The sequence below is a fragment of the Moschus berezovskii genome, chromosome 11, assembly GCF_049115385.1.
Source record: "Moschus berezovskii isolate FMDL1 chromosome 11, NW_MosBer_1.0, whole genome shotgun sequence".
Lineage (NCBI taxonomy): Eukaryota > Metazoa > Chordata > Mammalia > Artiodactyla > Moschidae > Moschus > Moschus berezovskii.
Genome location: NC_142470.1, coordinates 8,987,322 through 9,004,103, shown reverse-complemented (window position 1 = coordinate 9,004,103; position 16,782 = coordinate 8,987,322). Strand labels below are relative to the sequence as shown.

Genomic DNA, 16,782 nt, shown 5'->3' with positions numbered 1-16,782 from the left:
CGTGTCCTTATGTAACCAGCTTATTAAAGGAGCTGGACTCAATCAGGTGTAAGAAGAAACCGACTTTATTTTTCCTCAGTGTCCTTTCCAGCCTGCTCTGTGGATTAGCTCTTTTCCCAGTCAACCCAGGGAACTCAGCAGGACCCAAAGTCTCTCTGCTGTTAACAGTCACGTCCCTGCAGACCGTCCAGGGTAGGGCTCAGAAGCCTGGGCTCCCACACCCTGGCCGGGCAGGAGGCCTGGGGTGGGGGAGGCACACGCTCAGTCCACCAGAGCCCACCTCCCCCCAGAGCCGCTGAGCTTTGTGGCCCTCAGGATGGGAACAGACGTGACAGACGAGGGGGAGGCAACGGCCCATCTGACGTGGCCCCTGAGGTTGGAACCAGAGCTGGCGCCCTGCGCGGTTGCCCTTTGCCCCCACGCACGCTCTGTCTTTTCCTCGCTTCACTATCCTTTCTCCCTCTTTGCTGCTGCTGCTTCAGAATTTCCATTCTGGGCACCTCTGACTCAGCTCCCTTAGTGGGGGCAGTGCTCTTCCTTGGCTCCTGGGCCTCCTGCACTGCCCCCTCCCCTCCATGCAGGCAGCCCCCTAGTTCCCAGGACCCCTGTCTGGGCCTCCCTGCCCCCCACTGTGGTCTTGCCCTTGGCTCGCAGTGCAGTACCACTTCTCACTGCTTTCTTCCCCGGCCTGCAGACTTGAGACATGAGTCAGATGGTAGTGCTGACGCTCACCCACGCCAGGCTCCCGGAATGGTCCCTGGAAGCTCCTCTCACTAGACTTGAGTTGGGGGGTGGGGAGCACCCACCCTCCCTGTGATGGGGGGCAGCATAGCATGGGGACGACTCATCCTCTCGCCCTCGCCCGCCCCCACTCCTTGGGATACACCTTCTGAGCCTCCTGTACAGGCCGCAGGTGGGCAGTCAGCTGACGCTGCAGGACCAGCGTGGAGCCTCCCCTCGCAGGGACGGTCCTGCGCCTCGCTGCAGAACGTGCGAATCTCTGGCAGCCATTATTCTGTCCTTGGCCTTCTGAGCCTCAGGTAGAACTGAGGCAGAAAGAGTGGCTGTTTAACATTTTGTTATACTTTATCAATGTTCCCTTTTCTGTTTAATCCAGCTCTCTAGCTTTCCCTTAGTCCAACTGAGAGTCTTTCCCAGACTGTATACAACAGATGAGGTGCTCCTGGGAGATGAGGGGACCCTTGAGTTCCCACAAAGCACCTGTGGATTATGAGCGTCATGGATTCCCGCCCCATGTTTGCAGTTGTTCAAAAGTTTCTGTTTTCAGTCTTGGCTCAGATCCGCTTGGTTTGGGGGAGGGGTGCCATTCAGTGTCACTCTGTCTTCCTGCCATGTTCCCTGCAGGAGTCCAGCAGGTGGGTGCCCTCCATCCACCAGGGCTTCACTGACTTCCTCCTGGGTCTGTCTGTGGATGCGCTCACCGTGGAGATCTTAGTAGCAGGAGGACCCCTGTGACTGTCCCCTTAGAAGTCCCTGGGCGGGATGGGGGAGGAGGAGGGGTGTGGATGCGGGTGTGGTCGGGCCAAGTGCTGATGGGCTGCAAGCTGGCCGGGGAGTGACTTGACCAAGACTCAGTTTTAGGTATCAGGGTGGGTGGGGCTTGGTGAGATAGTCAGAGTAGTCAGATGGAATCACTGATTCAATGGACAGGAACTTGGGTGAACTCCGAGAGATGGTGAGGGACAGGGAGGCCTGGCGTGCTGCGGTCCATGGGGTTGCAGAGAGTCGGACATGACTTAGCAACTGAACGACAACAACAGTTTTGGGTATCGGGGTGAGTGGGGCTTGGAGAATGGTGGTGTCATGCCTTGCTTTTGTTTGATTCCAAATCAGTTGAGAAAAAAAAGTTGCTACCCCTCATCCCCCTCTCCTGAGCTCGCAGCTCTGGGGTTTGTACAGACGACCAATGACAGGTTAGATTGGGCTCTGTCTTCCTCTGCCTTTTATCCTTGCGTGCCACACACTCCCCTCCAGGTGTTCGGGGGTGGGGTGGACATGGTCTGGGCCAAAGTTGAGGACCCTTGGTAGTGTCCAGATTCCACTGTGACCCCCACCACTGACCGGGGGTTTGGGAGGAGGGAGTTGAGAACTCTTTCCTTAGAGCCTGACACCCAGAACCTTCTGGAATAATCCTGCAGGTGCATTTTTACTAGCACTTTGGCTGCAAGCCCCACTTTCTCCCCTACTGTGGAGTGAGAACAATAGTCCCTCCTTCACAGGCTGCTGTGAGGTCACATTCGTGGACACAAGTCTAGTTCCCAGCACTCAGTAAGCTTCAGTAAACATCAGTCTATCCACAGGACATCTCTGCCAGAAAAGTCTTTCGTATGGCACCATTGCTTGTTTATCACGAAGAGAGATTGGTGAGTCCAAAGGTTTAAGTGCATTTCAAATTTTGATATATACATTGCCAGACTGCTCTTCAAAAATATTGAATCAGTTTGTACTTCCATCCAGAGTACATGGAGTACGTATTTCTTCTCTATTCCCTTGTCAGCATGGAGATTGACCTTTTTTGTCTTTGCCAGTCCGCCAGGCCCCATGTGATGGTCTAGGCTTGATTTAACGTGCCTCTCTGGTGCTTGCTGAGGTTGGCCTCTTTTCTTGTTTACTGGCCATTTGTGAGTCTTCCAGTGTGTTTGTGTGCTTCACCAAGTTTTCTGTAACAGTGTTTATGTCTTTCTTCATAATTTGAAAGAGTTCTTGGCAGAGCATGAATGTCAGTCCTAAATTTTTCTCTCATTTAGTATTTGCTTTTCAATCTTGGTCATGTTTTATTTTTCTTTGTTTGTCAGAGGGCAAAAAATATGGAATTTTCTTTAGTCCTATCCCTTGTCTTTTCCTTTATGGTTTTGGGGTTTCCCGTCACACCCAGAGACGCCTTCCCGGTCCACCAAAGGTGGTTCTAGCAGCTTGTGTGGAAGTCGTATTGGAACGAGGAAGGCGAAGGCGCAGGGCTCCTGCTCTGGTGGGGAGCCTCAGTCAGGGGAGAGGGGAGGAAGGCCTACACCAAGGCAGAGAAGAGGCCTCGCATGGAGGGATGATGGACCATGGCCAGGGAGAGGGAGGAGTCCTTGCTTCCCACCCGAGCAGTTGAGTAGGCATGCCTGCTATGTTGTGTCTGACTCTTTGCAACCCCTTGGACTGTAGCCCACCAGGTTCCTCTGTCCATGGAATTCTCCAGACAAGAATACTGGAGTGGGTAGCCATTCCCTTCTCCAGGGGATCTTCCCGACCCAGGGATCGAACCCGGGTCTCCCGCCTTGCAGGCACATTCTTTACCGTCTGAGCCACTAGAGAAGCCCAGAGCAGTTAAGTAGATGGTGCCATTTGATGAAACGGGACCAGACCTGGGGAAGGGTGTTTTAGGGGTTGACTGCACTGCCTGTATCCAGCAGAGACATCCAGAATACAACTGTGCTTAAGGAGGCGGGACTCCAGAGAGCCTTCGTGGCCTGAGGTTCTGTCATGGGACTGCTGAGGGCACGCGTGGCAACCAGCGATAGGGAGAGTGGAGTGTCATTTAATAGATTTCAGCGGACGAATCTCTTCCTTTTGTTACTCAAAGAGGCTGTGGTGTCAGAGGCCCCAGGAAGGCTTTCTAAAACAATAACGCACGGTGTAGATACATCCAAATAGCACAGACGGCTTTTATTGCAGATGTGTTATTACAAGGATAATCTGAGAATATATTAAAAAAAAAACCAACAACTCCCTTTTATATACACAAAACGTGCTACATGGTACACTTGTGAGACTGCTGAGGTAATAGGCACACAGCCGGATGCAAACAGTACCAAACATTCCGCCGTCTCACCCACCCGCCCTGACCCATGCGCCCTCCAGGAGGGTCTCACCGTCTTGTTCGTCCCTCACTCCCTGCTTGGCAAGAGTCCCAGCAGTACCAAGCCTGATGCTTCAGGGCCAGCAACGTGCTGACTGAGGGCTCCGTGGCCCCTGCTTATTCAGTAACTCACGGCAAGTGGCCAGTTCTCGTTTTCGAGGCGCCTGGTCTCTGGAGAAGTGTAGTCTGGAGACCAAATGTGGACGCCAGTTGGCCTGAGAGCATGGCACCTTTGGTCTGTAGCCGTTTGGGGCCCCCAACAATTGGCTGATGCTTTCTCTTCAGTTGAATATCTTCTGGCAAGGTAGGCTATTACTTCTGCAGAGGTTAAAATGACAGGTAGGCTAACGTGTGACCGGAAAGTAGGAGACTAAAATCAACCATTGTCCATGTGGCCGAGAGCGAGCTTTGGGGCCTGACTTTCCCTTTCCCGACCATGCGGAGTCCAGACTGTTTCCTACTGAGAAGCGAGGGAATCTTGCCCGGGAAGAAAGCACAGGGGGACAGAAAAGGTGAGGAGTAAGTCAGTGAGGAGCGAAGAACAGGAGAGGTGCCTGGAACTCGAGTGACTGGGACTGCAGTGCAGAAGGCGCTTAGGGAACGGCGTGGAGTTAATGCACAGGTGGCTGGCTGGCTGCGGAGGTGGTGAGCTGTCCTGAGAACAAGGAGGAGGCTAGCAAGAGAGAGGGGCGGGTATTTTGGAGCTGGGTTAGGTGCCAAAGAGGATCTTAAGCACGTAAGTTGGGGAGCGCGGCGTGAGAGGATGGCACTGTGGACGGTCCTAGGAGCCACCAGGCACGTGCACACCAGGGAGTGCTGTCTGAACTGGGGCGGCACGGTCTGTGATGTGCCCTCAGACTCAAGTAACGCTGCACGAATGAAGTGCTCTTCTCCTAAGAGCAGAGCTATCCTGAACAGCCCTCAGCCTCTGAGTTGAATATACGTGTGTTCCAGTATATAAGGCAAACCTATATATATGTATCTAGATATATGGCACGGGTATATATCTAAACGCATATATACATGGCACACACATAGGTGCACGAGGTCGGCTCACACACATGTATATTACTAAGGTACTTTGCAGGTGTGTTTTTATTGTAGGGACTTAATTTACTTAAGGAAAGACTTGTGTGCTGTCCTGTCCTGTCTGGAAACACAGAGGGCTGTCCGAGGTGGAGAGGAATAGTAGGGACAGAGATCGGTTGCGTTTATCTGCCGCGGTGACTCGGGGAATCAGAGTCCAGCGTCCCGGTCCTCGCGGCCCTGAGTGGGGCTGGCCTAGTGGAAGGTGTTGGGGTTGGGCCGGATCATCATCACCACCTTCTTGAGCGAGTAGGAGCCTCCGCGGAACTCAGCCCAGTAGACCCCGTCCTGATAGCGACTCCGGTAGTGGCCCCCGCGGTACCAGACTCCGTTGAGGTTGGAGTGGGCGCAGGCGTTATACCACCAGCCGCCCTTCTGGTAGTGGGCACAGTTGCCTGCGGGAGAGAAAGAGTGAGAAGTTCAGGGAGGAGGTTTGACCTGTGGCCGCTGTTTGCTCTTGGGGGGCTTCCAAGGGACCCCCACCCACTGGGGGGCATTTGGAACAACGATGCCAGAGAGGGCATGGGGCCTCAGACCTGCTCAGAGCTTCCCTCTGACTGGGGCTCTGTGATCTTTCGAACAACCTAACCTTGGTGAGCCCCCGAACCCTCTTTATAAAATAAGGATGAGGCGATGCCCTCGCACAAGATAGGTAGGACCCACCTGGGAGCTGAAGGAGGCTGAATACTAGCCCAGGGCTAGCTGTGGAGCAAGCACTGGGGAGGGCTCCACACCCCTGGTTTGTGCAGAAAACAGAAATGACCCGAGGTGGGCGGGTTGAGAGCCAAAGGCTTTTTCTTAGGAATTTCTTTTTCGTTGAAACTATTAGATCAAGAGTCTTTGGAGAGTGACAAAGGAAGTGTTTAAGATGAAATGTTCCTTTATTCCTCCCTAGCCTGTCATCCATCCAATTTTTTTTTTTTTTTCACAAAAGCAAGATATTTTCATAAAGATTCTGGCACCCTCATATCATGCTGGATTGTGCTGCCAAGGACAAGCAGTTCAGAACACCAGTAAAAGTTTGGGCAAGGCGCAAGTGGGCATGCAGGGGCATCGCCCTTCCCAGGAGTGGGGACGACACTGTCGGGCCCAGAGGGGTACCCCACTCAGGGGATGGGCTGCCTTATCAGGTTTGTGGGTTTGGTGACCCAGCAGGGCTGGCGGCTCTGCTCCAGAAACCGCCGTCGGGTGAGGTGAGGAGGGAGCAGGCTGGCTGAGGCAGAACGCCGAGAGGAGTCCCAGCACCAGGCGCCCCGAGCCCCGGCAGCCCAGGTCTTCCCAGAGTTCTCCTCTGGCTCCTTCGGGCTATGACCTGAGGTCACGGGCTCCGAGTGGCTGTGTCAGATTCAGAGGGCAGGGTCCTGAGCATGCCACAGCCAAGCCTTCCCTCAGTCAGTGGACGCCCCTCCTAAGCTTGCCCCACACGCCTCCAGGGACAGGGAGCTCACTGCCTCACATCCAGTGAGCCTGCTGCCGGACGGGCCTGACAGTTGGGGTCGCAGAGCAGCCTTCTGCTGCTCCCCATAATGGCTGTAAAGCCAGCCTTCTGTCCCCAGTGTCCGACCAGCTCAGAGGGTTATATCTTCCTGAAGCCTGGGCAGCCCCGGCCTCAGCAGACATGCCACCTCCTGGGGCCCCTGCGGCAGGGTCAGCTCTGTGTCAGGGAGTAGGTGGAGGTGTGGGCATGTCCCCGTCTGCTGCCTGGGGACCCGGGGTGGGGACCCTCCTTGGAGGGGAGGCAGCCGGGCTTTTCTGAAGAGCAGGGAGTTCCTGGGGCTCAGTCACTCAGTCATGTCTGACTCTTTGAGACCCTCTGGATTGTAGCCCGCCAGGATCCTCTGTCCATGGGATTTCCCCAGGCAAGAATACTGGAGTTGGTTGCCATTTCCTCCTCCAGGACATCTTCGCAACCCAGGGATTGAACCTGCATCTTTTGAGTCTCCTGCATTGGCAGGCAGATTCTTTACCACTAGTGTCCTCAAAGTCGGGGGTAGCCTTTGGCCTGGGACTAAGGGGCCAAGTTTGCCCACGAGAACAGATAGCCTCAGCCTGAAGGAGGGCTCAGCCCTTCATGGAGGAGCTATGAATTCTGCCACCTGACAAGGGCACAGGGCCCCTCATCCCCAGGAGCTGAGGTGTGGAGCTTTGAGATGCACGCGGGATGTTTAATGTCTAGACCCGGGGCTGGGCTGTGTGTGCTTCTCACAGTTTTCTGTTTTTCCCTTGCTTTTTATTTACTAAGGATCTGGGCCTGAGGCCTGCGTCTCGGGCGGGTGGATTCATCCCTCCTGCCCGGCTTCCTCTCAGTGGCTCCCCACAGCGCTGCACTGACCGAGCGCCTGGGAGACTGTCCCTGCTCAGAGCCCAGGTCTCCCAGGTCCCAGGCAGAGCACTGAAGGCACAGTCTCACCTCCTCACCCGCTTCTGACGCCCTGCCCGGTGGGTCTGTCCTCATTTCCCGATGTGGAAACAGGCCCAGAGGGACTGGGAGGCACGCCCGAGGCCCCGGGGCAGCCTTGTTCTGCAGGCTGTGTGGCCCTGACTCCGGTGCTCAGGCAGGGGGTGACACGGTGCACAGCCCAGCACAATGCTCAGCTTGGCCCAGAGTGGCCCTCCAGTGTGTCGTTTGGGGACCTCTGTACCTTCCCCTTTCCGTAAATGCCACACTGACCCAGCCTTGTGAAGGGGATCTGAGGGCAGAGGAGTGGACCTTCAGGGGATGGGAACAGAGTTGGGCAGCTGGGCCCTGGAATGGTCCTGTACTCAGGCCCGGGAGTCAGAGGCTGGGCTTTGGTTGACCCCTTTCCCCAGCCCTTCACCTGCCAGTGACCCCACTGCTCCTACCTGTGTAGACATCGTGGTCTCTGTCCAGGGTGGTGAACTGCTTGCCGTTGTGCCAGGTGAAGGAGTCACCAGCGTTGCCATTGTAGCGCCCCAGCCGCAGCTTATAATACTCGCTCTCAGGCTCCAGGCGGAAGCTGGCATACTCTGCAAAGACCTTGCGGCCAGACCAGTCCTCCATGGTCACCAGCAGCTTGTAGTTGCCTTGGTTCGTCAGCCAGTAAATGTTCTCCAGGCCCAGCCAGTACTCGCCGTCAATGTTCCCAAACCCTTGCTGGGGAAAATGCAGGAGAGCATTAGTGAGGAATACGCAGTGTGCTCAGCCGGGGGGCCCAGCTGTCGGCTGCTCGGTGCCGGACGCGGGGTCTTGGAAGCAGGCAGAGCAGAAGGCAGGCCTGCATATAGTCCCTTGCTTTCCCCACCTGGCTGTCACTTGATGAGTCACTCTGCATGTTCTCAGCCTCAGTCAGGCATCACTCAAGACTATTGAGAGAGTGCCTGTCTCGTGCTAGGCAGTGTGTGAACATAGGTTCCTCTACATTACCCATCCTGCAGGGTTGCTATAGGGACACACGTAACCTGGTAAATTGAGAGCCTAGCACACGGTAGGCTTGCAACATGAGTTCCTTGGGCAATTCCCTTACCTTCTCTGAGTTTCCGTTCCTTTCTCTGGGGAGGGGCTGTGTGTCAGGGTCTCTTGTAAACTAAGGCACAGGTGTGAGCTCTGACAAAGGCATGATCCCTCCTAGGTCTAGAATCCAGTGGCTATATTACCGTTTTTCCATATAGTTTTGAGAGTCATCAGCCAAGTGGTGGGCACTTGAAGTCTTGGAAATAGCTGAATTTGTTAATGATAATAATAGCTAGTGTTCAGTGAGCACTTAACGATGTGCTGGCACTCTTATCAGAGCTTTTCATAGGTTATTTTCTTAATCCTCACGCCAGCCCTGTGAGCAGGGTACTCTCAGTGTCCTCCCTAGAGTGGGTGGACTGAGGCCCAGAGAGGCCCAGAGTCGCAGAGCATGTGAGCCAGGATTTGAACCAAGAGCTCAGGTGTAACCCCTGTGCTGACTGCTCTGAGGAAGGGAACGTGGAAAGGAGGTGGAAGGAGTTAGAGAAATAAGTCTTCAGGAACCTCTCAGCTAGGAGGCAGTGGAGAAAGAGGAGAAAGCAAAGGGCGCAGGCTGGTCAGGAGGCGGGTCAGAGGACAAGCAGGGCAGGAGTGGGGCCCGCAGAGCCTCGTGTGGGTGTCGTGATCCTGGTGCTTGTCGGCCGTGTGGGCATCGAGGCTGTGCCTCGGCTGTGTTCACTGCTCTGCCTGCTCCTGTCTGTGCAGACTTTTCATCCCTAAACTGGGCCCAGACCAGCCTCTCCCCACCGGGCTGACCTGAGAATAAAGGAGGTGATGAATAGAAGCACCTGCCTGTGGCGGGTGTCCTCAGTACGGCCTCTTTGTTCAGAGGGGGACGCCAGGAGTGGGCGGGGCCCTCAGCCTTTCTGCCAGAAGGAAGAGGAGCATTCAGCTCCCTGGGAATTGGGAGCCCGCGGCTGAACCCTGGGGTTAGGACCCAGTATCTCCGCAGTTCCCTACAGCGGGCCGTGTGGGAGATCCTCCCAGGGCCCTGGAGCCTCAGGCCCTGACCTCTCTGGGCCTTGAGGGCAGGTCTTCCCTTGGGAGCCCCAGCCGGGACCACAGTGCTCCCCACGTCAGGATTGGGTTCTCAGTTCCCTCCCCGTCCGTGGGGCTTCCGTGGCCTGGACCCCTCACTCCACATCCTGCTGCAGTTGTCGGTGGGGCAGGGGAGGAGCAGCTGGTCCTCCCCACCCTGGTGGCCCTGTCAGCATCCTCCTCCGGGCCACACGGGCCTCGTGGGCAGCACCTGCCTCCCTCCGAGGGCCCTGGCACTTTGTGGTTGTGGGGCAGGGGTGGTCCTCACCTTGTACGTCTCCCAGTTCCGGAAGAAGTTGACTGAGCCGTCCAGGCGCCTCTGGATGACCGTCCAGCCCCCGGGGTCGTGTCTCTGGTCACACCACACCTGCATGAGGCGGTTGGTATTCTCTGGCTTCACCAGGTAGATGGAGCTGGTGTCATGGCCGTCTTCCAGAGCCTGCAGGCAGTCTCTCCATGGGCCTGGGAACACAGGTGTGCATGCATCACAAACCACCCTGTCACCTGGCCCCGAGTCGCATCCTCCCCTTCCCTCCCACCGCCGGCTGCACCCGGAGCAGCACAGCCTCAGGCCGGGCTCTGGCTGGAAGCCACAGGCCTGCAGGGCACTGCTTTGGGTTTGTGAGTTTGAGAAGTAACGTGATGTAAAGACAAGAACGCAGGACTTGGGGGTCCGGACACTGGGGTTCTGAGCACACTTTCACCCCTGACTCCCACATGGTGTGGCTGGCCGAGCTTCCTTACTTGCCAAGTCCTCTGTTTCCCCTTCTGTAGAGGCAGCTCATGTTTACCTCATGGAACTGTACGGATGGCTAGGATATTTGTGTGCAATTCCGGGAGTGACTTTTCTAAGTTGTTTTATTGGTAAAAGGATATGTGAGCCTGCTGAGGGGCAGCAGCATCTGTCAGCACCTTGTGGGGCTCTGCCTGGTCAGTGAACCTGGCTTGCTGCCCTTCCCAGCCTGGCTGACTCCACACCAGCCTTCCCAGGGATGGTGCTTGGGGACAGTTGCTGCAGTTTTTAGTAGGTGAACTTCTGTTGGGTCACAGGGGCCCCAGTGGTGCCCAGAAGCTGTGCCCAGAAATTTTGGGACATTTCTGGGACTCAGACACTGGGCTCCAGGTATCTTTTGGGGGACTTGAGTTTCTGTTCATCGCTCAGTCATGTCCGACTCTTTGCGACCCCTGGACTGTAGCCCCTCAGGCTCCTCTCTCCAGAGAATTTCCCAGGCAGGAATATTGGGCTGGGTTGTCATTCCTTCCAAGAGATCTTCCCAACCCAGGGATTGAACTCAGGTCTCCTGCATTGAAGGTAGATTCTTTACTATCTGAGCCACCCGGGAAGCATTGGAAGGACCGATGGTGAAGCTCCAATACTTTGGTCATCTGGTGAGAAGAGCTGACTCATTGGCAAAGACCCTGGTTCTGAGAAAGACTGGACTTCCCTGATAGCTCAGTTGGTAAAGAATCTGCCTGCAATGTAGGAGACCCCAGTTCTATTCCTGGGTCGGGAAGATCCCCTGGAGAAGGGGTAGGCTACCCACTCCAGTATTCTTGGACTTCCCTTGTGGCTCAGCTGGTAAAAAATCCGCCAGCAATGCGGGAGACCTGGGTTCTATCCCTGGGTTGGGAAGATCTCTTGGAGAAGGGAAGGGCTACCCACTCCAGTATTCTGGCTTGGAGAAGTCCAAGAACTGTATAGTCCATGGGGTTGCAAAGAGGCAGACACAACTGAGCGACTTTCACTTTCACTTTCTTTCTGGGAAAGATTGAGGGCAGGAGCAGAAGGGGGTGGCAGAGGATGAAATGGTTGGATAGTAGCACCAACTCAATGGACCAAGCTCTGGGAGACAGTGAAGGACGGGGAAGCCTGACGTGCTGCAGTCCATGGGGTCACTGAGAGTCCGACGTGACTTAGCGACCGAACGACAACAAAGACATTCCTGTTTCACTCTGTCAGTATATTCTAGAGCGAGCTCACCGAGGACCAAGGCACTCAGAGCTCGCGCTTCAAGGTCCATGAAGAACCACTAAAGGATGGTGTCCAGCCCATCCCAATACATGGCTTTTCTGAAACTGAGACCAGAGGGGTTCTGTGACCTGTGACTTCCCTGAGCTTGGGCAGCCAGGTCAGAGCAGGTGGGGGTCACTGCGAGAGGTCTTTCACCACCCCCACTTCCCCTGGCAGTGGTTTCCCATGTTTGAACGTTAGTCATGTCCGCAAGAGGGCACAAACCCGAGTCACTAGGAGCCAAGTAAACTGGATTCCTCCTAATTGATCTGAGGAAACTTCAGATATTTTTCAGGATCTAGCCACTGAGCTGTGTATTTTTAAATAATATCACCATACACAGCTTCGACTTCTCTTCAAAGCAGTCCTAAACTGAGAATGGTTCAGACCAAAAGTCCTAAGAAAACCCCGTCTTATTCCATTTGAGCATTTGTTTGTTCAGCAACGGTTACTGTTGAGTCCTGGGCCCGGCAGGTCCTGTGCTGGGCGGTGGAAGCCTTCTCTCGACCTGCATTCCCGTGGATCCCGTCCTTTCTGTGCGTGGGGGAGGGGGGTGGACAAGCACAGGCGGCAGATGTATGTAGCTTTTCCCGTGTTGATCAGACTTCGCACGCTCCCTCCTGGCAGTGAAGGGGCTGGATTAGTCCTCTGTGATGGTTAAGCAGGATGAGGTTGGGTGTGGTCTCTGTCGGACGCCTCAGGTGGGCCTTTCCTGAGGCCTCATGACGGTGCGTGAGCATCCCCATCTGTCTGCCTTTTTCACCCTCTGTGCCGAGAAGCAGCACCGAGAAGAAAGGTGGGCACTCACCACTGACCGCTGACCCCCTCCCTGCATCCTCCAGGGAGTGGCTGCTCACCCATTTACCCGCCGGCCAGCCCTCTTGTTCCAAGCACCCGCCCTATAGCAGATACAAAACAAACAGCTACCTCCTTCTTTGCCTTGGGCCTCTTCCATCCCAAGAAGGGGAGCCCACACCTCCAGAAAGAACATTCATGATTGAGAAAAAGAAAAAATGGGTTGTATTTGGCCCCCGGCCCCAGGGACCCAGGCAGAGAATGGGAGTGTGTCCCCGGCAGCTGGAGCGGAGCGCAGAGCGGGGGTGGGAGGCCTCCCAGCTCAACACCGAGTCAGACGCGCAAGAGAGCCTGCTGGACGCGAAAGCGGGTGACAGAAGGTCCGGCAGCCTGCAGAACAGCACCCACGGAAGACAAGCAGCGGGGCCTCTTCCTCTGCCTGCAGAGCTACAGTGGGTCCCATGGATCCTCAGGCTGAAAGGCCAGCTTGGAAGGTGGGGGTGCCACGTGGGGCGAGTCTTTGAGGCCCAGGAGGTGGGGGCAGGGGGCAGTCAGCCTCGTGGCTCCCACCTGTGCTACCTGTCTGGGTTCCAGGAACGGTTTTTGCCTTTGACATTTCTACAAAAGGCTGTTTTTTTTAAGAGGCACATGTTTTTAAATGTTTTGGGGCCACCAGTTCTTTTAAACATATGGAGGATGCTCCGGATCCTCTATCCAGAAAGTCACACAATTCTGCTGATAATTGGAAGGTAAATGAACCTCCAAACCCCAGATTGTGAAACCCTGGTGCTAAGAGAGGCTTGACTGGAGTGAAAATAATAGTAAAATATTTCTACTGGCCACCACTGCTGGGCATTTACTACATGCCCCATCCATGCATGCATACATGAGATCTTCCTGACACACCTGCCAGGTAGGTGCCCCCCTCCACAGATGAGGACACTAGAGCATGGGGACCTTGGGTGACACTCCCGAGGTCACGTGGCCGGTAGGGGGAAGGTGCGGTACCTGCACCCAGGTGGTGTCCGGAGCCCACATCCGGAAGTCCTCTTCCTGCTCCTTGAGCAGATTGAACTGCAGGGCAGGGGCCTGGCTGAGTTCTCTCTGTGTTCCTGCAGCTTGTCTTAATCATTGCCCCGCAGCCAGGCTAAGAAAAATAAGAACTTAAAATTCTTCTTTGTCACAGTGTTGTGCCTTTTAAAATCTTCTTTGCTTTTTCTTCTATGCTTCCGTTTTAGCATCCTTTGCCTGTTTTATAACTATTTTAACTGTTTCAGTGTTTCTTATGACATATCAGCCTTCCTTTTCTTTTTTAAAATGTTATTTATTGATTTATTTCTACCATTAGGTTTGCGTTTGTTTGTTTACTTATGGCCACTCCGGGTCTTGCTGTGCTCGGGCTCTCCTGTGGTGGTGGCGAGCAGGGGCTGCTGTCTTGTTGTGCTGCTCCGGCTTCTCGCTGCGGTGACTTCTCTTGGTACGGAGCACAGGCTCTAGGGCGCTAGGGCTTGATAGTTGTGGTGCACGGGCTTAGCTGCTCCATGGCATGTGGGATCTTCCCGGACAAGGCATCGAACTGTGTCCCCTGCGTTGGCAGGTGGATTCTTAACCACTGGACCACCTCCTCTTTTTTTAAAAAAGGCAAACCTAGCAATTCTTTCCTTTAAGTCCTGTAGGTATGGCATGCTTTCTAAAGTCATGGGGTAACTGTGAAACAGTGTAGACATGTTTAGTACTTTCTCCCATTACTAAAATAGATCTCCATGTGTCCCCTGCGTGCTGCACTTCACATGACACTGAGGACCTCCCATCCAGAGCATGACCTCCCGTTCCAGACAATGATTCCTCGGATACCCCTGCAGAGCTCTGGAAGAGCTCCTGCATTCAAACACATTCCGTTTTCTTCTTAAAGGCGCCAGGGCAAGGGTCAGAAAATTAAATGGTGGACGAAAATTAGTCAGGAAAATACTTGGCACTGAAATGTTGGCAGCAATAAAATGATAAAGTAGCAGAAAACAGCAGCAGGGAGACAGAGTCAAAACATCCGCCTCTGATGAGAAACCTGTAACTGGGACGTGCATGTGGTGTCATGGCTCCCACTCCAGTGTTCCTGCCAGGAGAAGCCTAGGGACAGAGGATCCTGGCGGGCTACAGTCCGTGGGGTCACACAGAGTCGGACACGACTGAGTGACTGAGCACATAGATGGCATCGTGGTGAAGGACTCGGCGAGGTGTCAGCCTCTGACTCAGAAATCTGTGTGCCTGGGATGGGACCTCAAACTTGGAGTCAGGAGCCCTCAGCTCAAAGCTTGGTGGCCACATCTCCTCACTGTGGGACTTTGAGCAGGTCCTCGCTGAGCCTCCGCCTCCTCTTCTGTAGTCAGAGAGAAAGGACCTTACTGTTCTGAGGGTCTCTGGAAGATAGCACCCAGCACAAGACTGACCAAGGCAGGTGCCAGAAAGGTTTCGTGATTCCTTTCCTTTGACAGTTGAAAGCTGGTAGTTTTAGAGCTGTCCACCCCAAACAAGCAATTGGATTTGCTTTTTTGATTCCCAAGACTAAGTGTAAGCTTATTTACTGATAGACGTTTTCCATAAAGGCATATTGTAAAAGTCAGAATTTCAGTGGAGAGGGCCACAAAGAAGCATTGGGATGAAGAATGGAAACCTTTTTTTGTCAATGAAGCTGCATCTTCAGCATGCAGCGGGCGGGGCTCTCCTTAGAGAGCGCAGAGTGCCCAGTGGTGTTTGACTTGGCACTCCTTCTGAAAGGGCAGCCCTGCCTGGAGTGCCAGGCCAACACTAACTCAGCGGCACCAAGGCTCTGAGTGCAGGGAGTGCCCCAGCCTCCTCTCTATAAAGACCATATTTACACTCTCGGCGGAGCTGCGACCAGAACATTCCACGTGAAGAGAAGTCCCATGGCTGAGCGGAGTCTGCGTGGCTCCCTGGAGAAGCAGCACAAGGAGTGGAGGGCACACAGGCCCTGGAGTCAGGAGGCCTCGGGGAGAAGGGATGTTGGCCGTGGGAGCACAGAACAGACAAGTCTCGGGCCCCCAAGTCCCAGGGTCTGGCGAGCATTGGAGGTCTTCAGTTTGGGGCCCTAAGTGCCCTCCCGCTCCTTCCTCCCCGCTGGGGTTCCTTGCCTCCCAGGAAGCCAGGAGCCACATATTGCTGGAGCGGAGCCTTTCTGTGAAGCTGGATTTTAGCCCTCAGTCGGCCGGGACCTCCAGGTGACTTTAGTCCCAGTGTCCTCCCTGTGGGTCTGAGGCAGACCGGCTTCAGCCTGACTCGGCCACCCAGGCCCCAGTGGAGAAGTGGGCTCACCACCTGCATCAGTTTTCAACACAATCACCCCTCCACCAGGAGAACGTGGCCCGTGAAGATCTGACCAGGCCAACCAGCCAAGGCCAGGAGCTGAGAAGTGGGTGGACATCAGACCTCTATGGCTCTTCTCTGTGGTGCCCTGAGGCTTGGGGCGAGGGCAGAGCCCTTCCCGGCTGTGAGCTGGCCTAGACCATGCTGCCCGCACGCAGCCTGCCAGGCATCTCTACCCCATGTCTCCAGACTGGGCCACCTGAGCCCACGCAGAGGAGCCCGTGGCCTGAGGAGAAAGTTCTGGGGTGTCTTAGTCCATGCGGGGGCCCTGGGGAGGGGCTTCTGTGACGTCGCCAGGAAGCACCGCTCTTCCGTGTGCTGGTTCCCGTTATTCTCACAGATGGTTTGCCTCCAAGTCTTTTGGCCACTCTCTGAAAATGGTTTTCTAACAGGAGAAATGACTAGTTGTTGAAATTGGATCTGGAATATTCCACTCAAATCAATCATCTGAGCGCCAGGACACGTGGACTGCTTAGTTGTGAGTCCGGCCCCCGCCAGCGTCAGGACCTGCCTGGCGTCCCAGGTGAGGCCGGAGAGCTGACACCCAGATGTGGAGAGCAGGTGCTGCCCAAGTCTCACACATATAGACAGCTGGGCACTTCGGTTGTGAACATCTGTATCCTCCGTCAGTCACCACTTTTTGGTGAACCAGAGCACAAAACAATGACCTAACACAGGAACAGCTGGTACATTCCCAAAGCCATCTTGGCCAAGCTCCTGCAGCACCCGCCCCAGAGGTGACCCTCTGAGGATCGTTTCTGGTTCTTTTGGGGAAAGAGTCCAGATGCTTGTGCCTGCTGTTCAGGCCCTTTAAGTCCTTGGACACAGAGCCCACTGCCTGGGGCTGATATGCTTTTCAGGAGCTTATGAAAAGTGTTTCAGGCCTTAAAAAAATGTGTTAACTCTAAAATATGAAAAAAAAAAGGGTTAAGTCCAAGTTTATCAGTTCAGTTCAGTTTAGTCGCTCAGTCGTATCCGACTCTTTGTGACCCCATGAATCGCAGCACGCCAGGCCACCCTGTCCATCACCAACTCCTGGAGTTTACCCAGACTCATGTCCATCGAGTTTATAAGCATACAATTAAATTTATACAAATTGTAACATCTTGTCAAGTCCATTAAATTTAGTCTTCAAAA

General features: G+C 54.7%; 2 protein-coding genes across 15 annotated transcripts in view; one reads left to right on the top strand and one right to left on the bottom strand.

The window, feature by feature from the left end:
- Positions 1-16,782, top strand: part of RALGPS1 (Ral GEF with PH domain and SH3 binding motif 1) — a 295,201-nt gene that overhangs the window by 149,991 nt on the left and 128,428 nt on the right. The gene's annotated exons all lie outside the window — the stretch shown is intronic.
- The window catches only part of ANGPTL2 (angiopoietin like 2), a 37,783-nt gene continuing 24,648 nt past the window's right edge, over positions 3,648-16,782 (bottom strand). Inside the window, exons 3-5 of the mRNA XM_055400229.2 lie at positions 9,730-9,923; positions 7,796-8,066; positions 3,648-5,346 (exon numbers count right to left, since the gene is read on the bottom strand). Coding sequence (XP_055256204.1) covers positions 5,147-5,346; positions 7,796-8,066; positions 9,730-9,923 — 665 coding nt within the window. The 3' untranslated portion in view covers positions 3,648-5,146. The remainder of the gene's footprint in view (positions 5,347-7,795; positions 8,067-9,729; positions 9,924-16,782) is intronic.